This window comes from Crocodylus porosus, unplaced genomic scaffold (genome assembly GCF_001723895.1).
Source record: "Crocodylus porosus isolate Cpor-Errol unplaced genomic scaffold, CroPor_comp1, whole genome shotgun sequence".
NCBI classification, from domain to species: domain Eukaryota; kingdom Metazoa; phylum Chordata; order Crocodylia; family Crocodylidae; genus Crocodylus; species Crocodylus porosus.
In genome coordinates, this window is record NW_017728937.1 from 2173757 (window position 1) to 2201531 (window position 27775).

General features: G+C 46.5%; 1 protein-coding gene across 2 annotated transcripts in view; it reads left to right on the plus strand.

Annotated features, from left to right (window-relative positions):
• Positions 1-10948: 10948 nt before the first annotated feature.
• LOC109318182 (ras-related and estrogen-regulated growth inhibitor-like) overlaps positions 10949-27775 on the plus strand; it is a 29239-nt gene continuing 12412 nt past the window's right edge. For both annotated transcript variants that reach the window (XM_019547250.1, XM_019547251.1), the window contains exon 1: positions 10949-11075. In XM_019547250.1, the coding sequence (XP_019402795.1) occupies positions 10979-11075 (97 nt within the window). In that variant the 5' untranslated portion in view covers positions 10949-10978. The remainder of the gene's footprint in view (positions 11076-27775) is intronic.

Sequence of the window (27775 nt, forward strand, 5' to 3'; positions counted from 1 at the left end):
GCTAAGTCCCCAAACCACATTTGCTGAATGTAATGATTTGTATTATCTCATGGTTATTTATGGTGATGGCAATGTTAGCAACATATAGTGTGTCACAGTAGTGATCTTACACAAGTAGGTAGCGTGACTCTATGACATGCCAGTTGGGGAATCTCTTTTTTCTTATCTTGTGAGTCATTTGTTCTTGTAAGCTGCTCTGAGCATTTCTGGATAGGGACAGATATAAATTTAAATAATAGCAGTAGTAATAGGGTGAAATTTCTTCAAAGTGCTTGAGTGACTTAGGAACCCAAGTCCCGGTCTTCAAATGTGACCTAACATTTTTGGAAAAAGTTAGCCTTTCTCCTGAGTTGGCTCAAATTTGCACCACTTCTATTAGAGCTGCAGCAAGCACACATGCTTGCATGTGTGGATGCACCCTATAAGATCAACTATTATGTTCCTCAGTAGTACAAGAGGTCAATATGACTGATGTTCCAAAGTGTTTCAGTTTCCTTTGAAAATGGGACTTGGGTTCTGAAGTCACTTCAGCACCTTTAAAAAATTGTTCTTAAGATCTGTGATTACATTCCTCTACTTCCTAATCACTTTGTTGGGTGACGAAGATTTGATTTAATTAAAAAAAAGGTCAACAAAGTTCAAATCCAAATGGTCACAAAATAGCTACTGACCCGTTAGGATTTACTTTGCATCATGTGGGAATTACATGCTCTGAGACCACTGCCTTAGTTGATTTTTTGCTTCATCTGCTTGTGATGCAATTCGCATGTGAATGCAGCCTATGTCCAAATGTAAGCATAGCTTCACAGACTTCCAGTCAGAAGGTGGACTATCCCACTTGCAGGTGTTTCATTAGAAGGTAAAGTATGTTTGGTGAGGGAAAATTTTCAGTGGGTCTTGTTGCAAGTTGTTGCTGCTCTGGTTAACCTGCATGGTGGTTTACGTTACAACTGCCAATCATTATACCTCATGTGATAATTATAGTAGAGTGGAACTATGAGGATCTGAGCAAATTGAGACCCATTTCTGTACTGTACGTATACTTGATATGAGACAGCCCTGCCTCAAAGACCTTAACATCTAAACAGATCTTGGGATCATAGGAAAATAGGCCAGGAAGGAATCTGACATGGTCTTCTAGTCCAGCCCTTTGCTCAAGACAGTAGCTTCCCTGACTAAACCATCCCAACCAAGTACCTGTCTACTCTGCTCTTGAAAACTTCCAAGGGTGGAGATTCCACAGCTTCTCCAGGCAGCCTGTTCCAGTGCTTGACCACCCTCAGAGTCAAGAATTTCCTCCTCATCTCCAACCTAAATTTCCTCTGCTGCAGCTTGAGACTGTTACTCCTAGTCCTGTTCCCTATAGCTACAGAGAAAAGCCCATCTCCATTCTCTCTATAAACACCTTGAAGGTATTTGAAGACTGTTATCATGCCCCCCAATATTATTCTCTTTTCCAGACTAAATAACCCTAGTTCTTTCAGCCTTTCCTAATAAGTCTTGTCTATATATGCTCAAGAGGTCCTGGGTAGAGGGCCATGCCCCCTGCTACAACAGAAAGCAAAAACTTCCACAGTCGGTACCAATCTGACCCTGGAGTAAAATTCCTTTTTGACCCCAAATAATGAGATTAATACTGTTTTGTCAGTGCTACTCCTGAATGGACAGTGAGGAATATAAACCTGCCTGTTTCTGACCTGCTCTTCCTGGAGGAGTCAGGAAAACCTACCCCTGACGTGGGCAGCTTATTTGGTAGCTGTGCCCATGTTGAAATTCTGGCACCTTTATCTGATGCAATTGGTGCTGGCCACTGTCAGAGAAGGTAGTGGGGAGGGAAATGGACAGGGTGGCCCAGTGCTATGATGCAGTCTGACAATTCCTCTATAAAAGGCGATAATTTGGAAGCAAACAGAGAAGGCTTCTGCTGAGTGCTCCCTGTGCTGGGGTAGAGCAAGAGGTGCTGTGACTCCTGGTTGGCACTTAATTGTGCTGTGGTTATGTGGAATGGAGAATGCTAGCAGACCTTGCCAGGCCTATTGACTTCAAGGAGGAAGAAAACAAATTTGCACAAGCTCTGAGCCAGGCTTTTGCCAAGGTGGATGAAAACAGGAATGTGAATGGAAGGGGCAGAGACTGAAAACCAGCTCTCTGGGGCTGTAGTTTCTCCTTGATTCTGACAAAGCTGATGTTCTGGTCTTCATTCACAATGCCAGGCTCCTGCTTCACGCAGTGAATAAGCAAAGTTATCAGTTTTCATCCTTGCCTCTTCTGAGCCCAGATCCACGGATCCCCACCCTCTTCAGTCAAAGGGATCTTTCTAGTCCCAGCCAAAACATCAACTTATTCTGTGTTGAGGAGGGGGAGGTGTTGTTTGGTTAGTTGGTTTTTTGTGGTTTTTTTAATTGAAATAGGAGCAAGATAATTAGAATCATAGAAAATGATGGAAGGGACCTCAGGATCATCTCATCAAATGGTCATTTAGCTAGATACAGATGTTGCAGCCAGTTTGTTTGCAGTTGCACAGGGCAGCTCTCAGGCATACAACAAGAGTGCTTTTAGATCCTTGACTGGACTCAGTGAGAGGAGCATGTTGACCAGGTTCCCTTGAAAGCTGGAGGCTATTGTCCCATACATTGCTGCTGAGCGTGTAAATGCCATGGTGTTGGCAAGTGAGAGGGAACAAGCACTGGGGCAGCCAAGAAAGCAATCTAAGCTCCTCATGGAGAAAGGGGCACAATATGTCCTGCTACTGCTTCACTCAGGCCAGGTCCACATTAAACTACAACTAGCCACTGTGTGACAAACCCCTGGTGTGGGCACAGCTATGCCAACAGATGACAGCTTCTTTCATTCAGGGAGATAGTGTCCCTTCTGCTAACCCATGCTGCTTCTCAATGCAGTGGCTCTGCTACAGCAGTGAAAGGACACAGCTGGGCACCCAGGGCAAACTAGAAATACAATCATAGAAAATGAGGGCTGGAAGGGACCTCAGGAGGTCATCTAGTCCAACCCCCTGCTCAAAGCAGGACCATCCCCAACTAAATCATCCAGCCAAGGCTTTGTCTAGCTGGGTCTTGAAAACCTCCAAGGATGGAGCTTCTACCACAGCTCTGGGTAACCTGTTCCAGTGTTTTACTACCCTCATAGTCAGAAAGTTTTCCCTAATATCTCACCTAAACTTCCCTTGCTGTAACTTGAGACTTCAGCCATTTTCAAACTGATTTATGTGCACTGAACATCTGTTCTGTTACAGGTTTAAACCAGTTTCTGATCACTTAAACCAGTTTGCATGTAATGTCTGTCCCTAGCCTAGGAGAAGGAACAGTACAGCCTGCCCTCAGCCTAAAGCAGTGGTGTTCAATCTCCAGCCTGTAAACCTGTCATCCAGCCTGTGGGGCTTCAAACAGGTCCAGAAACCTGGTGGTGGGGGAGCCGTGGCAGCATTGCCATGGTTTCCAGAGTATTTTCCTGCCCCTCCAGCCTTGGCAAGATACCAACTACTTTTTTATTAGTTTCTTATTAGATAAAAACATATGTAACCCTTCTGCCAGGCACCAGTCAGCAGCAGATTCAAATTTGGGGGTACTCAGTGAATTTTTACTGAGGCTTAAGCCCCCACCCAGAAACCTGGGATCACTAAATTCATCTGGGTTGTCCCACATAAACAAAACCCCCTCCTCAGAAGCAGTGTAAACACAAAAGGACAGATTTTTTAAATAGAAAACACAAGCATGGAAAACAAGGGAAAACACCACATGCAGTTTAAAATATTACCAACTAGTATTTTAAACTACTGGGTGTAAGCTATAGGTTGCACCCTCTTGGGGAGGCTTCACTTATGCCCAGGCAGTCTGGGACTTCGGGCCTCCCCAGTGGGTAGTTCTGGGGTCCTGCATCTCTATACCTGCCCTTTAGCAATACGCTTGACAGGAGGACCCACACCAGAGAGTCTTAGGAGCTGCTCCTTGGGGTTTGATGCATCTTGGGGAGAGACTAGAGAGTGTAGATCTTTCTGAGACACAAGGGGCCCCTTGTTGCTCCCTGGGTAGCTATAGGGCACTGATCTCCATTTCTACATGATGGCTTTGGGGGGGGGTGACTTGGGGCTTCAGTCAGCTTACTGTACCCACAAAATTCCTAGTTGCACCCCCACCTCTGCTGGTGCAGCAAACTGCAAGAGAAGTCGAAGAAGGGGAGCCAGCCCTATTCTGGCCCAGACCTGAACATATAGCAAGGCTCAGCTATCCAACAAGGCTGAGAGACAACAGCTGTAAAACAATAAAAGGGGGACCCAAGCCTATTTGCACTGAAGCCTGGACCAAACAAGAAACCATGCCAGGTCTCACCCTGGCCCAAACCATGCCAGGTTTTTAATCCTGGCCTAAATCTGCTGACAAAACCACCAGGCTCCAACCCTGGTCAGTGTGTGCCAGGGATTAATACCCACACAGTATTATCCCACTTAAAACCCAGGAAAACAAAAGGGAAAGAAGAGGGATGGACAAGGAGTCTCAAACCATAAGACCAACTTTCTCTCCCTGTACCTGAGGTCTTCCCTTCACATAGCTTCAGCTTATTTCTCCAGTGAAGAAGGGTGGGGGAAATCTCCCCCCACAATGGGGGGCAGTTTCTCCAGCTCCTAATTCAGCTTTTCTGCTTTCAACAGCCCCAGGAAAAATAGCAGCGCCTCAGTTGAGAAGTTCTTATATACCTGATGTAACATTACCCAAGATTTTCCAATCAGGGCTTGCCCTGAATCCAGTTTTTCCTCCTCATAAAAGAACACTGCCCCGGTAGCCAGTCAGGTTAGGGGATCTGATATCCCCTGCTTACCTGACAAGGAGCCAGGTTTCTTGTTTACAGTAAAAAGCAAGGTATATCCCTAGACAAAAGACCCAACAAAGGGGGCTATGCAAAGCATCAGATTACTCGAGCAAAGAGGAGACAAGACACACAAAGCATAAGTACATAAAGCACAGCAGAAAAAATAGTATATATATACAGTCATACTTAACTAAAACCACATACACAACACCATACTTTGCAGTACAACAGTGCCTATACATTTTGTGTGGGTTACACATGTTAAAAAGTAGCCAGCAGCAACAATGACTAAAGGAGGATCTTGTCACCCTCCTGGGCACAGCAAGACTGGGCTAGTTGAATTTTTCCTTGGGGGTCTTCTGGTATTCTTCCTTGGACTCAATATTCAATATATGTCAGGTTGTTCAGAACAGCACCACAAAGGCCCTGACCATGTATGGCTATTAAGGATCCCACAACTCTTTGAAGAAGTAGGGATGTTAATCCCCGGGTTCAGCTAAATGACAGTTTGGTAACTTATGTTTTCCTGCAGTTTTAGCTGGATGCAGTGTTATTTCTCAATTCCCATCCCCAAAGATGTAGCATGTTGATGCTGTAGTGGTTACAAAGGTTTAGCTGTGCAAGACAGCAATTTGGAATAGAACGAACAGCCTTCAGGTCCAAGAAAATGTCCCCACCAAATACTTCACTATGTCTTAACCAATGGAGAATCCCTGTTCATTGTTGTTAGCCATAAAGCATTTCTCCTCTTTGTAGGTGGGCAACAGACCGTAACTGGATCATACGCACACTATACCCAGAGCAGCACAGCATACACGTGCGCTGGCCAGTAAATTATGCTCTGGTCTGTCAAACAGCTGCCAAGTTTTACCCCTGAGGTAGTTGCTCTATGCAATGGGGAAAACGTGAAGTCCATACATCTTCTTTAGGAGAAAGTTTGTTACATTTTAAAGTAAGACGCAATTGTTTGTTATCATTATGTGTTTTATTTTACTACCGGATCTGCTGAAGAAATGCAGAAAAGCATAACCAAAGAGAAACACTGCACATTTGTAGAGCACCTCCCTTTAGATACAGACATATTGCTCAGCTCATTTAAAAGGTAGAAGGCAGGCTAGAGGTACACCTTACAAACTAAATCAGAAATGCATAAGCTTTTGTGAGCCAAGCTCACTTCATCAGATGCTGTGAACGGACAGAGGGGACTGGAGGGAGCAATAAATCAATAAGCCCATAGGGACGTAAAGGCTAATCCAGATAATAGGATAAGAATCTGTAGTCCATGTTTAGACTCTGCTTAACTCAATCCAGTCTGTGGTTGATTTCTTTTTCCACAATTTTGCTTTCAAGTCAATTCTTAAAGCTCTTGTTGTTGAAGAACAGCTAGTCTGAGGCCAGTGATGCAATGCCCAGGAAAGCTGAAGTGTTTTGCCACAGGTTTTTGTGTATTTCTAGTGTCCATTCATTGTGCCATGCAGGGGTTGCCCTATCTGTCCAATGTGGACAGCAAGAGGGTTTTGTGAGCAGGCAATGATGTATGTGACATCGGTAGAGGAGTCAGTGAATGTACCTTGGATGTTATAATTTAGTTTATGATGCAGTCTGTGTTGATGAGGGGTAAACCTGATAAGGTAATAGGTGGCTAACCAAGGAAAAAAATGGTTATGGCTAAGTAGCTTACCCAGAGAGAGAGAGTTCAGGAGCCCTAGCTAGTTTGATCCCTAGGGCACGCTGCCTGCCATGAGTGGGCACAGGCTTTTTAATGTCACAAATGAAAATATTTCCCCAAGTGCTAAGCAGTGCTGAACAGTGTTTTGTCAACTTGTGTGTGCACAGCACATTCCCTGCTGTCGGGGTGGAAGATGCATTTCACTAAATGCTGGCTTTCTGTTTCTCACTCTGGCCTGCGGGGATAAGCAAAATATGAACAGTTATTAAATACTCTCTGGCACATTTGCAAAAAAAGGCAGAAAGGGCAGAATCGAGAGAGAAATTACAGTTAGCCAGTATACCAAGTTCGATAAGGGAAAAGAAAGCAGCCCTCCTTTGTAAACATAATCCATGTTGCTCTGCTACATGCAGCCCAGCAGTGCTTCATAGCCTTACATGGCAACAGAAAGACCATATTAGAAAAAAAGAGCGGAGGTAGAATTATGAAATCTTATTAGCTTCATTTGTAAATGTCACATGATCGTGATCTCTCAGCCTGGGTTGCTCCCACTTCCCCTTGCTCTTATTCTGTCTACGAAGTTCTTAATGCTTGTGTTGGAGTCATGCCTGGGTGTCCCACATGAGATCAGAATCCTGGGGTGCCAGGGCTCTGTGCCCACCTAGTGAGAGACAACCACTGCCCTCTTGACTTCATGGCCAAAATAGATTAAATAAAGGGTGGGAGACCAGAATAGCTTGATTTCTGTTTTACTGATAGGAAACCAAGGTGCAGGGTGGGATTAAGTGTCACGTTCAAGGTCAGTTGGAGAGTTTCTGGCAGAGCCAGGAATTAAATACATATTTCCTGACTCAGCACAGCAGCCAATTATAAATTACCCTTCCTGTGTGCATATAGAAACATTCGCCCATATCCTTTTTTTTAACTGTTAATAGACTTACCAAGGTTGGAGCTGGAAGGGGTCACTTGATATGTCCAGCCTGGGTCCCAGTATCAAGTAGAAAGAAGTGTACACTAATCTTTCCACAAACTTCTGGCAATTGGGTCTTATCTACAGGGGAGAAAAAGGCCATTCTGGTCTTTTCCCCTCATGGGCAGGACCTTCCTTTACTGTGTAGTCTCACCAGGGAAACCCAGTCTAACAGTGCTTCAGATGGAGGGCAGCTGGTAAAGCAGATGGTGACAGTAATGGTGGAAATGGAAGAGTTGCACTTGTAATTCAGGGAGGTTAGAGGAGTGGCAGTCAGGTCTGGTGCAGGGGTTTGAAACTCAGCCTGTGCTCCAGGCTGGATCTGGACCATGAAGCTCCTCATGAGCAAGATCCAACACAGATGTAGAGCAGTGGTACAGATGGTGGTGGGGCAGCAAGATCAGCAGCAGCTGCAGTGGGGGTGATGGGTGCTGTGTCAGGGACGGTGGGCCTGGCAGCAATAGGGCAAGTAGCTCTGGGCCAAGCAGCCTTAGGGTAGGCAGGGCTGTGTGAGTCAGCCTTCCATCACCCTCTTGCTGCCATTGCCCATGTCCACCAGGGTCTGTGGTCCCTGGATTCTGCAACAGCCCACCTCCCTCAGTCATGACCCCCAGCTTCTAATAGCTCAGAGGAAGCAGCTTCACAGGCTGGATCCAGCTTGTAGGCTATATATTTGACAACCCTGAGTTAGCGGGGAGAGCACAAAGTTGGTTTGGAAGACTGGGGTTTCTAATCTTACCTCTGCTACTAACCTGCTGCATGACCATAGACAAGTCGCTTGCCCTTTCACCCTATGTCTGTCTTCTCCCCTGAGACTAGGGGAAGGGACTGTCTCCCACTGCCTATTTTTATATATGAGGCACTTTGACCTTGGTTGGGGTACCTGGGCCCTGAGAATAGGGAGTCAGCCATATCAGCGAATATTCTTTATCTGGTGTCATCTCAGGGAGTTTAGTCTGATACTGGATGGCGCCATCTCATGCAGGGGAAAAAAAGTGACATTTTCACATTCCTGCTTCTAGCTTGTCAGCCCTTCATGGGCCGCAATAGCCGGCTAAAACAAACGAGGCCTCATTGTATGAAGCAGAATATTGCCTAAGAAGGAAGCAGTGGAGGCCAGTGACTCAGATCAACAGGCTGGATTCAGACCAAGGGTCTAATATAACAGGAGACAGGACATGTGCCCGCAGCCATGCGACTGAGATCAGTATAAGCCAACATCTTTCTCTGGACAAACATCAACAAATGTGACTGCTCCCCCTGTCACCTGCATGGTACGGAGAAGTTGCAACCAATGGCCCATCTACTCTAGTATCCTCTCTGACAATTATATTTTTTAGAAGCTTCAGAGGAGGCATTAAAATAAGTTAATTTAAAAGTAGCATATGTCATCCTGCAATGGAGATGCATTACCTGGGCTCAACAGTGAATCAGTTTTTTGTCCCAGAGCCTCAAGGTCATGAGCCCTTGTAATATTAATTCATTGTTCAGCTGCTGTTATTCTACTACCTCTCACCTAGGTGTTCTTTCTTGGTGTTGGGGAGCCACATGTAGAAGTGCCACAGTTCCTGCTAAAATATGTATCAAAAACATGCAGGAGGCTGACTTCTGTTTTCAGATCCAAAGGTATAAAAGTGATGTCAGATGCTATTCCAGTTTTACGAAGGAATGAAATTAGGCCCATGTTTTGCATGAGGTGCACACTGTGACACCAAATGGTGAACCATGGCAATGGCAACACAGAAGGAGTAGACCAAGGGAATGTCTCAGGTCCAATCCTTTGTGGTGTCCTGACTCTGCAAACCTGGAACATGAGACATTTAGGGGAGGAAGAACACTCAAAGGATTTTCCCACACATTCTCTTCATCAGTTCTGCGTGGTGCAGGGCTGGCTACAGCAGCATATTTCACTTTTGGTACTCTGCAGCAGTACTAATAAACAGTGCCGTACCTAGACTCCTGGCAGCCCTAGACAAACGTTTATTATTGGGGCCCCCTTTGCCAGAGATAATGATATTTTTTGTTGCAAAAGTCTTTATCATGTCTGTGGTAACAATGTCTTTAAATAGTTTGTTCTCAATTGATAACATTGCCCCCCATAGATGCGCAATATTAAAATTTTTTTTTTGCAATTGTAATTTTTTTTTTTCATTTTCGGACCCCCTTTCTGTCTGGACCCTGGGCACCTGCCTGGTTTGCCTATGCCTGTGCCTGGGTATGCTAATAAAGGAGATTTTGGAAACCACTGTAACCAGATGTATAAATAAAACCGATAAAAGCCAACATCTCAGCAGGATGCTAATGCCAATACGGATAGGAGCGACACCCAGACTAAGTAGGTCTGGCAAGCTATTTGCCTTACCAGTTTTTCCTGAACAACTTCCTCTTCTGTCTTATTATGTTCTTTACAACGTTTGACAAGCAGTCTGAAACCTAGCAGCCAGCCCAAAGTGGGTATTTCCTCTGTAAGTTTGGTGTTCTCTCTTTTTATACCATTTTGTATAACATTTGTTTGATCCCTATCTTCAGGGTGGTCATTGTCCTATGAGGCCAAATAGACTTGTTCCCTGACAGCTGGCATACAGTTTTGATATCCTATTCCCTAGTTCAAGGTGAGTCTTTCCCAAGTAGGTGGCACATCGTGCTACAGTCTTTGCTTCCAGCAATGCTTACTTCCAACAAATGCTGCAGATTATAAATACAGGACTGATTTAATGTTACCTTGAACTTTACCCAAGCAAGCCCATATTTTTCTATCAGTTTGAGAGAGACGGTCTCTAAGAAATGAAGGAATACTACCGAAAAGATCCCAGAACCTTAATCCACCAGATCTTTTGCTGAGCTGGCCTGTTTCACCCAGTTTCACTCACACAGCTGGTGCTGCGCCAGTATCAGGCGTTGCCCTGTCAGTCCAGTTTCTGAGCAGAGAGAGGTGGTTAGCCCTGTACATCGGCAGGCAGGCAGAAGGCAGAGTGGGGCGGCAGCTTTAGAAGGGTGGTTGTACACGTGGGGAAGGCTGCCCTGTCACCCTGAAATTAAGAGATTAGCTGGTTCAGACAGCCGTATGCCTTCGTTGGCAACAGGAGGCTACTTCAGATGCTACTTTATAGGGCATCTGCCCCCCCACACACTGGGATCTGGGGAGCCTGGAGGGGCAACAGACCCTCCCCATGCACGGGGGGCCGGGGTGCAGGGCAAAGTGGGGGCAGGCACTCTCACACACCAGAGGGGTAGGGATCTGGGGATCCTGGGGTGCAGGCTACAGGTGCCCCCCCCCATACCCCAGCAGAGCTGGGATCTGGGGAGCAGGGGCAGCAGCCACCCTCATACACGAGGGGGGCAAGGATCCAGGCAGCACGGGGTACAGGGCAGCGGGCTCCCCCACATACAGGAGCGGGGATTTGGGCAGCCTGGCGTGCAGGGGTCCCGCGAGGCGCCGGGCGCCGCCCCTGGCGCTGGGCGGAGCCGCCTCACAGCGAGCGCGGGCGCGGGCGGCGGCGGCGGCAGGTGCCAGCATGAGCTTCCCGCGGCCGCTGCGGCGCTCCGTGAGCCTCAGCCCGGCGCGCACCCTGCGCCTCGTGGTGCTGGGACAGGGCGCCGTGGGCAAGACAGGTAGGGACCCCGCCCGGGGCGGGGGGGAAACTTCCCTGCTTCACCCCAGGTTTGTCCCGCAGCTGCGAACAGCCGGGGGGCGCAGAAGGCAGGCAGGATGCCCCTCTGGCTTTCACCCCCCAACCCTTCACAGACGGCCTAGCTGTTCTCCCCAGCCGGCCTCCCCCCCAGCACCACTCCTCAGCCTGCTCTGAACTGGGCGTAGGAAGTTGGGAGGACTTTTTATTTCTTTTCTTTGTTCTTTTAAAGAAACCTCTCCTGGCTGACCTCTCCTTTCCACATTTCACATGGGACAGCGAAATGTTACCCCCTCCCCCACACACACACACTCTGGGGTTTCATCTTTGTAAAGACCATGGGGGTTCCCGGGCACACATCTGATCTGAAAACTTCACCCGGTTGCTGAACGGTTGGAGATGGCTGGAATGGCAGTCCAAAAAGGAGCCAAGCTGCCAGCTTACCCATATGATCTGCAGGCTCCTAAAATAAGCATGTGGAAAGGGGTTGTGGAATGGGGGGGGGATGGAGGAGGGGGTTGCTGTGGACGGGCACTAAACAGAAGGGGCCTGATTTGGAGAGGTGCTCTGCTTCCAGGGGCTCTGGTTAGAGCTGCAGGGTGCTTTGTGCTTCTGCAGTCACGTCCAAAGGATTTTTTGGCATGTGTAATAACGGCCCTTTGCAGAAATGCTGGCTGTAAATCAGCCGGGTTTAGAAGGACCAAGCACAGCATGGTGGGTCAGTGGTGCACATCTTGTAATTATAGGGAAGTTGCCTTTAAAAAAGAATCTATAAGCCACATCAAAGTTTAATCTCCATCAAGAACCTTGCATTTCCGGGCTCTCATAAATTAAAATAAGCCACAAATATCATGGAGTTATAAACTATTCTGAGGATTTATTTTTTGTTTTGTTTGTTTTAAGTGCAGCCGGTTCCACTGTATGTTTCCTTTTGAAATGTGGGAAGTTTTGTGACTCCAAAGCAGTGTGATCTCACGGAGAGATCAGTGGACCAGGAGTCAAGAAGTCTGGGTCCTAGTCCTAGTTCTGCCACTGATCTGCCATGAGACCTTAGTCAAATTACTTCCTCTTTCCCCATCCACCCTGAGTCTGTTCTGTCTCTTAGACTGTACGTTTTTGGAGCATTTGCCATCTCTGCTATTTGTATATATGGCACTGGAGGGTTAGAGGCTGTAGGTGCTGCTGTAATACAGATAATAATGAGGATGCAAGTCTGTGTCCGTACAGGTTTGCATTGTCTATATTAATGGGGATCGGTGGTATTGGCAAATAAAATGCAAGTTTCCACACAGAGGTCTTGGGAACAGCTGTGTGGTCACCTAGGACTGGAGGACATGATGTTCTCTAATGAACACTCTTCCCAATTCACTTGCCCAATTCACAAAGGGAGTAGTCTTAAAATACGCTATAGAGATGGCACCTCTCGCTAGCTTGCAGCCAGTGCAGAGGCTTTGCTTTGGCTTCCGAGACTCTGTTAACATTGTGCGTTTCCATGTACAGCATCCAGTGAGCTTATTTCTTTGTTGACTAGTGAATTACTGTCTTTGAAGCTAAGGGAAAAGTCAATTTTCAACCTGAGTTGTTTAAAAGGGAAGTGTAAGAGGCATGTGGCATTTCAATTTGACTTCGAAAAGTCATAATTTGATTGCAGTGTCAAACCATGCAAAGATTGCAGTGGCCAAGATTTGGGGGTCCTTGAAAGAGAAATATACAATCTACCCTAGACAAAAAAACACCCCCACCCTAGTTCTAACATCTCAGTCCTTCTCCAGACAGAGACATTAATCCACAAAACCAAAATGGCTCTGTGCCAGTTCCTGTAAAACCTCAGCTTCCACCACTAAATAAAAATTCACCTCCCAAACCACAGGCTTTGCAGCACGTCTCAACTACATTATTTCAGACCAAAACACCACATTCAAGCAATCCTCTCCCTCCCTTTGGGGAAATGTCCTGACAGCAGCTCCTGGCCTGAACTGCAATTGCAGCTGACAGCTACCCACCTGAGTGCAGCTCTAACGTGGGTGCATTAAATGTCAAAGACTTTAAACCTGCAAGCTGTACAAGGTGGACAGTCTCTTGGGGCTCCAGGCAGGTGGGAGAACCCGCCTGCACCCAGCTGCTTGCAGGATAGGGACCTACATGTGCTATTCAGCCCACTTCCAACTGACTAATTGAAAGTAGAGAGAGCAGATGGAGCAGTGAATTACAGGCATGTGAACTGAGTTTCATGCCGCAGAACATTGGTTGGAACATAAGCCAGTATCTAGGCAATCTCATAACCTCCTGTATGAACATATGTGCTTCCCCAATGTACTTTGGTAGCTCTCCGGTTGTAAAATATGAGAAGCACTGCTGAGAGAAGGCAACAAGCTTTGATGAACCAGACGCCTGGGAATTGCAGCCACCTCTAATTATAATTAAAAGGAGCTGTTCCTGTTTTCTAGGACCAATTGAAACTGAGGTTGAAAAGAATGATTTCCTTCTATAAAATTCCTTCATTATTTTTTTTTTCACAGGGAAGGGAGATATTTCTAAAAGATCAAAGTAGACTATTGCACTCAGAGAAGTTTAAAAAGCCTTGTCTGCCCTGGAGACTGGTTCTAGTTAAAGATGCCAGTGGTTAACCACCTGTGTGCCTGTCTTAGTGCAAGCTTACAGTACAGGCAGGCAAAACTGGTGTAGCTGGGCCCAGCTTCGAACAGAGGCAAACTGCGATGATGCCTGAATATGGGCTTTGCCTGTTACCCATTGTGGCTTCAGATCAGTTCAGCTACAGCCCTGGCTGACATCCCCAGTGTCAATAAGGCCTCCCACCTGGTGTCCTTTCCCTTAGGCTCTGCTATTGCTGTAACGTGTCTCTGTCATCCTACAAGCTGATACTCAGATCCAGCTTGCTTGCGCAAGGTTGGTTAGTTTGATAATACAGATCTCAAGAGCGAACGTTTTACTGGGGAGCATCACTGGAGAGCGTGAACTTGCAGGCTACTAGGTCCTGGCTTCACATCTTCCTCAAGGAGAAAGGGGGTGAGTCTGAGGGGGCACATTTGAGGTGTTACTGCACAAAAAACATCAAAAAGCAGTGAAGTTTTGCAGCCAATGAATGGAAGGAAGGTGAGGAGAGGCAAAGACTGGGGTTCATAATGGACTGAAGGGTAAATTTTGGTTACATCCTTATTTCCCACTTGGGATGATGCTCTTGTTCACTAACAGTCAAGCTTCACAATCTTCAGACACTAGCAGAGCACCACAGATCAGTGAACATCCCAGGGTTTGCTGACATATAAATTGTCATCTGATACAAACCAGCCTTTCTGTGGCTTAACACCACACACAGGGCAGTAAGTGATGTGAGTTATGGATATTTGTATTGTGGCAGAGGGATAGAATGGACCCCAACCAAGATCTGAGCCCCTTTGTGCTAGTTGCTGTTCTAAAACACCCTGTGCCCTGACGACTTTACATCTTAAATAGACATAAACTGGTTATTACTGGTTTATAGATAGTGCTGAGAGAGAGGTTTGAGTGATTGGCCCCACCCCCTAGAAGCGTGCAGAATTGCTGAGACTGAATTCATATCTCTGGAGTCTAGTGCTTCAACTGCAAGACCAGCCTTTCTATCATGATTAGAGTTAGTCACTTCCATAGGTTTCTCGTGTCCCACTTCCTGGAGAATTGTGTGAGCGCAAGAAAACTGGAGAGAAAGCTATTTTCACATTCGAGCTGATCAAAATGTGAGAGCTAGCCAGGTGCTAGAGTTGAGGATAAAGGATTTAGTTTTGTAAAATCCTCACAGCTTCAGCTAAAGTATATGTAATAGTGGCTCCTTTTACTTTAGAGGGACTGTCAGGCTAGAAATCAGACTTTTAATGGCCTGACTGAAAGTGGAAAGTGAAATAAAGGTGCATCTATCTAGCACAAGGCTTGAGATACTGTATCTCTGCACAGAACGGCCTTGCAGTTGATTAGCTTGCCCTTATAGGTCACCTTTGGAGACCTACAGGGCATGTTCCCCACAAATCTCTTCCTGGTGCAGTCGCCATTAAAACTAAGAGAGACAGTTGAGGGTGCATCTTCAGAAAGAAAATGATCCATGACTTGAAAACAGCATAACTCTTGGTCCTCTGCTGAGACCCAACTTGAAATCCTCAATGAGCATCCTTGAAATATTGTGAGGATAGAACCATTGTCGTTGCCATCACAGAGCCGTGCAGGAGCTAAGTACTGCTGTTGTGGAATATATTAGCATCAAAAGTCCAGGCTCAGGCCCGTCAGAAGTTTGGACGTGCATTGAATTACATGAATCACTGGTAGAAGCTTATAAATTCAGCATCTCCCAGTCCCAGCACTTGCCTTTCCTCCAGGATCTTCGGCCCTCTTCTTTTGACTTTAGCCAGTGTAACCCCTGTAATGCTTAACATGAAGACTTTGTTTATAAAGAGGAGTTAAATAATAGATTGTATAAGCACATTACACTGATAAGTAGCATGTGTTACCAGAGGGCTGTAAGCACATCAGTAGGTGGTGGAAGAAACCACTTACAACTGTCAGTCTGGGGAACCTGTTGGTGTTCTGAAACAATCCATTAGCCATTTATCAAAACATACATTAATCATTTATAAATACAACCTTAATGCAGTTAACCAGATCCCCTTTGGAAATGCTCCTTTCTGCAAGATTGCTTACATTCAAGATGGAGAAAGGTCTTTGCATGGGTCCCTGAATGCACTCCTGCCTCTCCGCCCTCATCCCCTTCTTTCTGCTGGCAGCTGCCATCATATTCTTGCATCTTAGCCAATTTTTAAGCAGTTTAATTGGTTCTTCTCCTCACGCAGTACCAGGCATCCCAGCTTAGGGAGGCCGCTTGCTGCATGACACATAATCAGGTGCTTTCTAGAAAACAAGATTATTGACTTGTCCGACTGTCTCCTGCTTTCTTGGACAAATCGATCACAACTTTACAGATGTGGAGAAATACCTACGGCAGGATCTTGAGCATCACTGTTGGGCAGTTTTATTAAATTACAGGAGATGCCAAGGTATTTTGGTACCTCATCAACATTCATAGTGTTCGATGGGAAGCCTGCAAAGTGAAACTCAAGGTCTGTAAGACTCCGTGGACTTTCCCCTCATATAATCAAGGCAGGAGCTGATGGATCCACCCTGATTTAAAAACAAAAAGACCCCATAGATAAATTAACTTAGGAGCCTAGTTATAGGAGCCAGCCTAGGGCTTCAGAGCAGGAGAGGTTAACAGCTGGGACTGACTGTAGAAGGTGACTAGAGTTGGAGAAGCAGTGAGGTCAGAGACTGCAGTCACAAATTAATCTCTTCCATCATAGCTATCTTCATTGTACTGATATAATTCCCATCTATATTAAACACACATGTATTATGTACTAGGGAAGACTAGCCAGATTTTGTGGGCTACTCCAATTGTATTGCACGCATCTAACTTATAGTGGCTCATCCCAGATAGCACATGTGTACATATGGTCATATGTGTCTACCCAGCTGTGGGCATATATGCACACCTGTCTAATCCAGTATGATATTTTTGTCCAAAAATTAGGTATCTGCAAACATTTGCTTATGACTAACTTTGACAAACTGGTGCGCAATTTTGTGTGTAATCAAATGGTGACTCTGCATGAATTTTTCACAAAGCTTTGGCATTGATCTTCATTGGATACTTTTTTTTAAAAGCTCATCCTGTCTATGGTATGTTTGTTCTTTCTTCTCTTTTCTATTTCTGTGCTTTTACCTCATTTCCATTGTGCAGAACTGAGGTGTGATCCTTCATCTCCATCCCATGTCTTTCAGTGGCGTTTTCTCTCTCTTTTTCTCCCTTGCGTCCCCCTTTCCTTCCTTCCTTTCCCTATGTAGTGTTCTGCCATCCATCACAGCTAAGTTCTCATGAGTTCCATCTTCAGTTCTGTACCTACTCATTTCTCTCTCCTCTTTCCCTTAGTTCATTCACAATGCATTTCTTCCTCTGTCTTTCCCTTCTCTCTCAATTCCCACATGTCTCTTGAGTGTCTGGCCCACCCATAACTGACATAGAAATAACTGACCTTCCCCTTCACCCACTGTTAGGCCCTCACATGCCTACCTATCATCCCCGTAAGCCACCAGGAATCTTAGGTCTTTTCTATATGAGGAAATTGCTCTTGTGTGCTTTAAGATGCAGTTATAAAACCAGTTAAGTGGAATCAGTGCAAAAGGCTCTGATTTTTGTTTTAAACCGGGCTTGTTTGGGTTTAGTCATTGGGACTAAGTTTAAGCTTACACAGCAATGAGCCATGGTTAAACTGCACAAGACTGTATGTGGAGGAGGGAAAAGCCAGTTTGGCTTACAGTCATCTTTACTGATTTAAGCTAAACCACAGAGAAACTTTTGGGTCTGGATAAGGCCAGAATGAAAAGGAATAGTCTGGCATCCAGTTCTGTAAAAGTGCTCCATAGAGACGGATTCCTGTGCTCACGCAAAGACCCGTTGAAGTCACTGGGGCTCAGACAGGTGTAGGTATTGCCAACTTCAGCCATTCAAAAGTCGAAAACCAAGACTGAAAAAAATGAGATGCTAAAAATGGTGGGTCCTGTTTTTCCTTCTGGGTTTTGAGCCTATAGAATCCTCCTTTTCAAGATCTTTTTCACAATCACAAGGGCTAGAAACTTCATAGATTCATAGATGCTAGGATTGGAAGGGACCTCAACAGATCGAGTCTGACCCCCTGCCTAGGCAGGAAAGAATGCTGGGGTCAGATGACCCCAGCCAGATGCCTGTCCAGCCTTCTCTTAAAGACCCCCAAGGCAGGGGAGAGCATTCCAAATTTTGGCCACTCTTACCTTGGAGTTTTTCCTGATATCTAGCCTAAATCTGCTGTCAGTTAGTGACCATTGTTCTTTGTTACCCCAAGAGGCGCCCTGGGAAACTGGTTAATTTTTAATTAAAGCTGAGCTGTTCTAATCACATAGGTCCAGAAGCTGGAGCTTTAAGAAAGACATGGAATATTGTGCAACTTGAAATGACATTATATGGGTTGGCATCCTTGTTTTGGCTAACATGGATATCCTTGCTGAATAATGGCCTGTGTTTCTAAAAACAATACATGGATATTTATTTTGATAACATTCCTGGGAAGAGTCCCATGGAATTTGAGGGACTTTTTTCATTTCTATAGAACTGTAAAAACAACCTCTGGAATTTTCCTTCTGGGCTATAATTCTGCATTTAGTTCTGTAGGAAACAACAATATTTGGTAAGGCTTCGGCAGTCATCTAACTCTCTAGGTTTTTAGAGGAGGCACTTTGTGCCCCAAAACTTGTCAAACAACCCTCCTAACTATATAGTTGGTTCAGTAAAAGATACCACCAAAAAAAGCTTTTTTTGGTATCTATTTAGACTTGTTGCTCTAGATATCCACCCTCTTAAGTTTTATGAGGCTTTTCCAATATGGAAGATGTTTAATATATTTGGCTCAGGTCATGGATAAATATAAATTCCTAATTTTGTATGTAACTTTACAGCCCATCCGTGCCTCACTACATGGCCTTACTAATATCACTGAGGTTACATGCAGATTCAGGAGTCTACTAATAGAGAGCTGTCTTCCTGATAGTGGCTATAGTAAGGATAGAAAATTGCATCAGCTTCCTCCCTTACACCTCTGTACTCCTGACACCTTTTTTTAAAAAACACTATGAGTTAACTCTACCATCTGTGAATTAAAAATTAATGTATTCCTCACAGCTGGGTTGTAATGAATCTCTCTGTACAAAGTGAACACCAGTTTACTTAATGAAAAGCCCATTGCAATGCTCATGTCTCATTATGGGTCCAAAGGAAACTCTTTGTTCTTCCAGCCGGTTCGGCAGTGCCTGCCGCATCCCTGTCAGCTGGACTGTTCCTGCCATCAGCTTGGGAGGATGTAGCTTTATGCCTTAAGCCTGTACCATTGCAGAGAATGGGAATATAGCCACGGAATAGTATGGGAGCAAGATCATGCCTTCTATTCCCCCTCCTTGGTTGTGCTCTAAGCCCTGACAAGGTAGAGTTAAGACTTTTGAAAATCCTTTTCGTGTTTGCACAGTTGTTTTGGAGGCCCATTGTTCTTTCAAGTGCAGTGACACAGAGCCTTATTACTGTAGCTGTCCCATCCTGGGCAAGTTATCCAGCCCTGTTCCCCAGTGGCTAGAATATGCAGTTTCTGTTTGGCCCAGGCCTTAACCACAAGTCCCCACCCCGCTCCTCTGTGGGGCTGCCCGCCAAACCACTTGGGCGCCTTGACCTTGGTGCCCTGGTAATTATCCCTTCCCAGACAGAGAGTGTTTGTCTGCAGTGTCCCACTTTGCTCTCTGTGTCCCCTGTCTATGGCCATCTGTGTGACTGTATGCTGTACTTCAAATAGTACGTTAATAATAGCTTTGCTTAGTGCTGACTTTCCCATTGACTGTAAAGAACATAATTACAGTGATTTCCTCAATACAGGCATGTGCCTTCATACCTTTAATCTTGGGGACAGATACTCAGCTGGTATAAATTGTCTTGGCTCTACTTACACTGATGAAGCGGTGACATATTCTGCCACCTGCATGTTCTTCCCCCGTGCCCTCCCCCATATTTTCCCGTGGCACTACTGCCATCATCACCTCATGAACGTCCTAATTTTTCTTACAGGGCAGCTAAGTTCTTGCATGTCATATGGAATATAAACCCATGGAGGCTGCTGTTCTCCCAGGCCCCTTAAAAAGATTTCCAATTCCTTGTATAAGCCAAGTATATACAATGCCGAAGAACAGAAACAGTAAATGTAGCTGTGCTGCTCCATTAGGGTGTCGAAGTCATGGGTGACACTAAGGAAATGACTTGAGTATCTGGCTTCCCCTACTCTCATGAGCCCTGAGCTCATCTTGTTGCATCCTTGGTAAGGCACTTTTGGGATGTCACAGTAGCTATCTGCTGGCTGTTTCCCCAAAATGCTTCCTTTTCCCAATATGTTGTATTTGTCCTCCACTGCTCCCATGACCATGGAGGTCCCATCAGAGGAAGCCTTTCAGAGTGGGATTCTAGAGCAGCAAAAAGACTTCCCCAGCATATTCTAGACCAGAACTATATGGGACCTTGTGGCATCTACGTAGACCAGGGGTATCAAACTCATCCAGCATGCACAGCTGGTCTGCAGGTCAGACCGGACCCACAGACTGGCCCTGTATTCTGGTTCTGCTCTGGCTGCCCCAGAGGCCCTGTGCATGCAGCACAGTCCTGGAGCTGCACATGTCCACACTGCGGGCATTGTGTGGGGCCATCCAGCTCACTCTGCCCACAGGCAGCACCAGGGGACAGATGATATGGCTCTCTAGGCTGGATTCAGCCCCTGGGCTATCTTTGATACCCCTGGTGTAGACCATCAACCATGCTGTATATGTGCAGGAAAGCTGCTGTTTCCTCACCTTGATGCCTGGGCTTGATATATTAACCTAATGCTTCTTTTAATGAGAGACATGGCCTTCCCTTTAGATGTGATCTGTGATTAGCTGGCTCCTTCCTCCCTCATTTATTGGAGCTTTCCTCCCTGTGATGTGACATCCTGCTCCTTGGAGATTTGTATTTAAAGTCATAACTGCCTGCCTTTCCCTCCCCTTCGGACCCATCCTTTCCAAGCCAGCTAGATTGTCCTCCTAGCTTGCTGGGGAAGCAGTTTGTGAATTTCAGCATGTTCTTTTCCCTGTGTTTTTTGGTCATCCCTCCCACTCAGGGAAAACAGGCAAGCTACACCTCCATCAGTTTGCATGGGAGCCCTGGTAGGACCATGATGTTCCCTTTTGAAATTGTACCCCATATGTATGTGAGGGTTGGATTCCTCCTGTGCTATTACCAGCTCTCTGTCTGCTTCTATACCAAGGGTGGGAAATTATTTGGGCCAGATGAGCTGTCATGGACCAGATCAGCACTTCTCCCTGCCCACCACTGCAACAACTCACCAAAACTCCCTTTGTAGGATAGGTGGCAGGTGGGCAGGGAGTAGTGTTTGGGAGCAAGATAGGAGGTTCGGGGGATGCACATGAGTGTTTGTGGGGGGAGGGGCTGTCTTAGCAGTAGGTCCTGGGAGCCAGCCAGGGGTGAGGGGAGGGAGGTGGGGGCAGGGGACACATGCAGCAGAGCTCACCTGGGCGATGCACTGCAACAACTCACCAAAACTCCCTTTGTAGGATAGGTGGCAGGTGGGCAGGGAGTAGTGTTTGGGAGCAAGATAGGAGGTTCGGGGGATGCACAGGTGTGTTTGTGGGGGGAGGGGCTGCCTTAGCAGTAGGTCCTGGGAGCCAGCCAGGGGTGAGGGGAGGGAGGTGGGGGCAGGGGACACATGCAGCAGAGCTCACCTGGGCGATGCAGTCCATGGCTGCCCCCATGGCACTCAATGTGGGTCTGAGTCCTAGTCATTCCCACCCAGAGCAGCCCACGTCTGCTGGCCCAGCCCTAGCCAGCATGCACAGCTTCCAGAGGAGCTACAGCTGCCTGGGTGCTATTCCACTCCTGTTGCCTCCAGTGGCTGCTCCTCCTCCTGGTCCTGCTATGTCACTCTGGGCCAGGAGGAAGCTTCAGCCAGGTGGCTCCTGCCCCAGTGCACAGGGCTTTGGTTCCAGCTCCCAGCCACCTTTCATCCATGTAGCTGCCCATTCCTGGCAGGCAGAGTGGGTGGAAGGCAGCTAGGAGCTGGAGCCAGAGCCCTGAACACAGGGCAAGAGCTGCCCAGCTGAAGCTTCCTTCCAGCTCAAGTGGCACAGCAGGAGGGGGAGCAGCCTCTGGAGGCAAGGGGAATGGAGCAGCATCTAGGAGGCTGCAGCTGCACTGGGAACAGCCCCTGCAGAAGCTGTGCATGCTGGCCAGGGCTGGGCTGGTGGGTATGGGCTGGAGTGCAGCATGGGCTACCTTGGGCTGGACTCAGCCCTATGCGGAGCGCCGCTGGAGAAGCCACGGGTGGGATTGAATCAACTGAAGGGTGCCTCCCTGTAGGCTGGATCCAATCAGTTGGCAGGCTGGGTCTAATCTGTAAGCTGTATTTTGCCCACCCCTGTTCTAGCCCCTCTGTTCTAGGCAGTGATACTTAAGCATTCATTCCAGTGAAGAGTGAGTGGCTGAAGGCTGTTCCATGCGCTTGGTCAAGGTCCAAGCGGGCAGGACAAAAATACCCTTAAATAATAGATGCCTGTTGAGCCTTCATGTTCAGTTTCCCTTTGCATGCCCTGGGAACTTGTCTGCCCTCTTGAGGTTATACCTTCCATCGGAGGATGAAGACCATGGACAGGGCTGGGAGCCCTGGAGTATCTTGCACTCCTGTGGCCCCTTCTGTATGTTCTGTGACTGAAGGTAAAGGTCAAGTCCCCAGAACTTCAAACCAGCATTAAAGCCACCCTCATTGCTCTTCCCAGAAAGCTTATGGACTGTAGGTAGCTAGGTCTCAAGACTCTATGTAAGCTGGCAAGTGAATATCTGTTTCTCTTGACTGTTGGAGATGCCGTTGTCTAGGAATTTTTAGGTGGCTTTCACTCCCTCCAGAGATTTGCTCTGTCACCTGATAACCCATCATAGCAAGCCGCAAAAAGACTCTGACTCAGTTTCCAGCTTGCTGTATTGTTTACCTGCCTCCAACCTGCCATTTCACTTAGGAGGGCTTTGCTCAGAGAGATGCTCCCTTTCCAGGACTGCCTTGGAATTAATGTCTTTCTTGTTCAGAGCAAACAGACTAGAAGACAGGACAAAAGTAAGTACTTTGCCATGGCAGAAAGAGGAGAAAAGGGCATCCAGGCTGTCTGGAGGGACCTAACAGCTAGGGCTTAAGCAGGAGGCTCTACCCTTGGTTCAGTCTAGAGTTAAACTGGATACCATATGTTAGGCCTCCTGACCTCCTATATTTGTCTTGAGATCTATTAATTGAATAACAGACATTTAATTACTTGCATTCCACTGCTGTAGCTGTTCCTAACTAGTGTAGTCATTTGAGAAAAAAGGCTGCTGACTTATTTGAGCTTTGTTTTTGCTTCTGGGTCTACATAGAATACAAAAAGAAGAGACATTTTCACAACTAGCATTCATTTGGTTACAGTAAGCTTCCCCTGAGGGACCAGGGCCTGGGACCCTTAAAAGGGTTAAGCTAAAACAACATTTGACTGTCCTTGGCTTCCCTGAGCTGTGGATACAAGTTCCCAGACATAAATGCAGCATGTGTACAGTGTGTTTGCTGTCATAGACATCTCACTTCTCACAGGGAGGAAAAGAGCTTTGGGCTATTTTTCTAGCCCTCATTTCATGATGATTTTTTTTTCTTTTAAAAATGTCATAGCCAAGTATAAACAGGACCAAACTTGGAACTGCTTTTTCCCTCCTTTGTTTGCTAAACCCACATTATTATGGCAAATACAGATATTGCAAAGGCTTCTCATTCTAAACTGAGCCTTTGATCAATTTGATTTGTATATGTGGCGTTCTACCACTTGATTTCGCTGTCTTTCTTTTCCTTTTCCATGTCCTTGTAATGATGTATTTAGCAGAATTTACTCACTTTCTGACATTTACATATACAGCGTTAAATGCACAGTACTGAAATGTGTTCTGATGGTACAGTTCTATCACCGCACTGTTATAGGTCAAGAGCGCACCCTGACAAAGAATCTCATGATAATCTTGAGGCTGTACTAGGGAACCTATGGCTCCTGTTACTAAGAGAGAGAAAATGGAGTCAAACTGAGCCTAGGCAATCAAGAGTGGGCCTGCCTGTAAAGGGATAAGCAGCCAGAGATCCTTAAATGAGGCATGCCTATTGCTGCAATAGGAGAGTAACCTGGGGAAGTAGAAAAAGAACTACAGCAGTATTAGTTCTGCTGCTATAGGTAGGGACCTACCTAAATCACAGTGCAAGTTTGTAGTGCAGGAGTACCTTTAATCTTGCTCTTTGTGTTGTGCTTCCCCCTCCCCCCTGCTGCTGAGTGGCCCAGAGGCAATTAATGCCATGGTTTTTTTATCTCTCAGCCACTCGGTAGCAGGAAAGGGGGTTGCATGGTGAAAAGAGCAAGATTAAAGGTGCCACGATTGGCCGTCCTGAAGGCTGTTAAGCCAAGCATGTTAGAGAGCATCTGCAGACCACCCAGGGAGCTGCATGACTGGAAGGGGGCAGGACTCTAGTAGCATATAAGCTCAGGCCAGACCCAGAGTGAACAGCCCAGTGGCTGAAGGGAAAGGAACTCTGCAGGGGGTTGATGATGTCTGAGTGAGATCCTGTTATGCCAGGGGTTTTCAACCTTTTTGGGTCAGTGTATCCCCAGCAGCTGGTCAGGAAGGAGTACTTCCTGGTTCCCTGCCACATCAACCAGTTGCCAAGTGTGTGTGTGTGGGGGGGGTCCCCCAATGGCCAATCGGCAGAAGTGTCCCCTGGTTGAAAGCCCCTGTGCTACACCTTTTGAGTCACAGGTAGGGAACTGGGAACTGACAAGGGATTAGAACCACTATGGATGACAATTGTATTACAGAGCCAGTAAGTTTAAAGGATTAGGTTATAGCCATACTTATGTATGTTAGAGTTTAACCAGCGGTTTGGGTGGGACTAGAAAGGGGTGAGAAGAGGTCCCAGTGGCACGGTACCTGAGTGGTATGTGGCTGTTTTCAATCCTGCCAGAGGGCAGTGGCTTGCTTGCAGCAACAGAGAGATAAAAGCCTGGGAGAGACAAAACAAGGATCAAAGACACATGGCCCATGAGGGGCAGGTACAGGGCTAGTGAGTTCACAGGCCAAAAAGGGGCAGAGATTGGGGGCCAGAGGGTCCACAGCCCAGGCAGGGCAGAGATAAGAGCCCAAGAGGGCGAGTAAAGGTCTGGAGCCCAAGGAGCAAGACCTGGTGCAGTGTGGGTCCAGGCCAGGAGCAGGCAATTATTTTGGGCAGAGGGCCACTTACTGAGTTTTGGCAAACCATCGAGGGCTGCATGACTGGCATCCAGGGCAGATAAATATTATTTTTCTAAATTTTTAGGGGCCCCGTGGGCTGAATAGAATGACCTGGCAGACCACAGCCAGCCCACGGGCCACATTTTGCTCACCCCTGGTCTAGGCCAAAGAGACAAGCCAGAGCAGTGGGGCAAAAGCCAGGAAGGCCAAGGCCCCAACAAGGGATTAAGAGGCCTATGATGGTCTAGTGGTGTGAGGGAAGGTACCCACCTAAGGGATGACTGGAAACACCTGCAAGGCTGTGGGGGAGATTTGGAAGCTGTGATTAGCCCATAAGGTAGTGGGTGCTTTTGGGAGGCATGTATGGGTCAAGAGGGCCCATATAGTGGGAAGGATTGAGTATGAGTAGTGGGGTCCAAGAAGGATGTGTGAGTAAAGGAGATAGATTGTGGCTTGTCGTAAGACCCTTGGGCAGCCTCCCTTTACAAGTTTTATTAACAAGATCAAGGTGTGGCAGGAAAGAGCAAATGGAGGGACTTTAGAGTTGGAGCAGAGCAGGAGCTGAGTCGCCACCAGGAGACGTGACCGCTGCCCTTGGAGTGCCAGTCTTGCTACAAGGCCTAGGAAGTAGTTGCACTCAAATTGCTGCGGTTATCCACCAGATGTAAAGTTAAGCATGTACCTAAGTCTTTGCAGGGTCAGGGCCGTAAGACACCAATTATTAATAGCACACATGAGGAAAAGCCTGTTTTATTTATCAGCATTTCAGAGCAGTCCCTAGAATAACATTTGAATGATTCTGTGCTGTACACTCTGATTTCTTTGCTGAGCTATAATATTCAGTCCAGAAATTGCTATGTGAAATGCCTTGCCTTATGTTATGCAAGAGGTCAGATTAGATTGATCGTCATGGTATGTTCTGGTCATAAAAATTTATGGCTGAACTCCTGGCCCTGCTGAAACCAGGGGGAGTTATGCCATTGACTTTCACAGAGCCAGGGTCTGCAAATGTCCATAAACGCGCGTGCGTGCGTGTATGTGTGTGTGTGTATATATAAGGATTGTCTCACGTGGCATTCAGAGCTGGACTGACACCCACCAAATTGTCATGGACACCTCCAAAGTACTGGCTTGTGGTTTTATGACTTGTCATTCTAGAGAACTGCGCCATGCCCTAGAGGGACTTTTTAAGGTATTTTATAGGCCTATGCAAAGCGGCTAGTATTTGCTTCGGATTCAGATTCAGCCAATTCAGGGGCCAGTGATTTGATTCGTTGATTCAACTCACTGTCCTGAATCAATTTAGCTGCATCTGGTTCAGAGATTCAACAGCAGCTGAATCGAATCCAGCTGCAGCTCCCCGCTGCAGCCACTGGGGACTGCCAGTAAAGATTCAGAGAGCTTCAAATCAATTCGGACCTTTTAATTGGTCCCCTGATTCTATTCAGATTCTGCCACCAAATCAGGCCGAATCTCCTCTGAATCAAATCAGCACCTGAAGCTTTGCACAGCCCTAGTATTTTCCATCTTCCTGTAGCAGCTCAAAGTTTGCAGCTCCTTCCCATTTGGAGGACTAACAGAAATCTACACACCCAGAAGAGCTGAACAAGAGTTAGGTCATTAAGTAGTAAAAAATACCCAACATCCTCCTCAGCATCACCTATGAAAGATGATTTTAAAATATACAGTGTGCTCACAGACTAGGAAACAGGAATGTGAAGCACTGATGGAGCCACCAAAGCCACACATCTTAGTGTTATGCCTGCTGCTAAGGCACTCAACAAATTCCACTGTCCTGTCTTAAGTTGACTTTTATAGGGCACAGTTTGATTTTCTTTTATCATTGCATTTGGGGTCACTTAAGATATTTTTGCACAAATGGAAGCAGTAAGAAAAGTGCTATGAGGCAGGATGAGCCAAGTCTACCACAACATATTCTTCCCACTGAAATCAGTAGCCCTGTAAATCAGGGCACAGTTTAAGTCATATCTGTCTTGAGGTGCCTATGCACCATCAAGGCCATGAGGGGAGCATTACAGTCATGGAGTCTGCCCCTCTGCCTGGCACAGCCCATAGGAGTCTACCTCATGGTTTCTACAAGGATCCCAACCATACATGAGGGACACATCCAGTTCCTTCTTTGAAGATTTGTATTTGTAAAGCAGCTCCTTGATACAAAAAGTGTTGGATTATGCAGACCCAGTTTCTCATTCCCCCTCCTGTCCCCTGACCAAATCAGGAGAACAGACTGTTGGCCACATTCCAGATCTGTGTGTTGGAAGCAGCCCAGCTAGGTCTAAGTTCATGATCAAGTACTTCACTAACTGGAGCCAAGCAGAGAACCTGGCAAGGCTATCTCTGCACCTCTCTGACAACCAGCAAGTCAGGGAGTTGGATTTGCAGAGGGAGAATGACAAAGCATTACTATGCTTTCCAATCTACTTCTAAGCCTGGTGTGCTTGGGTTGTCCAGACTTTACAGCCCCAAGCTGCCACATTATCATGCCCTTCCTTGCCCCTTATCTCTTCCGGTGTCAGTGTTGCGTGGTGTTAGGACAGAGACTCGAATTGTTTCTGGTTGTGTATTACTTCTGTCCAAGCTTTGAAATAGCTTCTCTGACCACTTCTCAATTTAACTATTTCTTTGGACCAGACCCAGCTGCTAATTGTTATACTTCTTGCTCCCAATTTCTTTCATCAGGTCTGTGCTCAGGAGTGTGCAAAAAAAGGAATTATTTTTTATCAGTG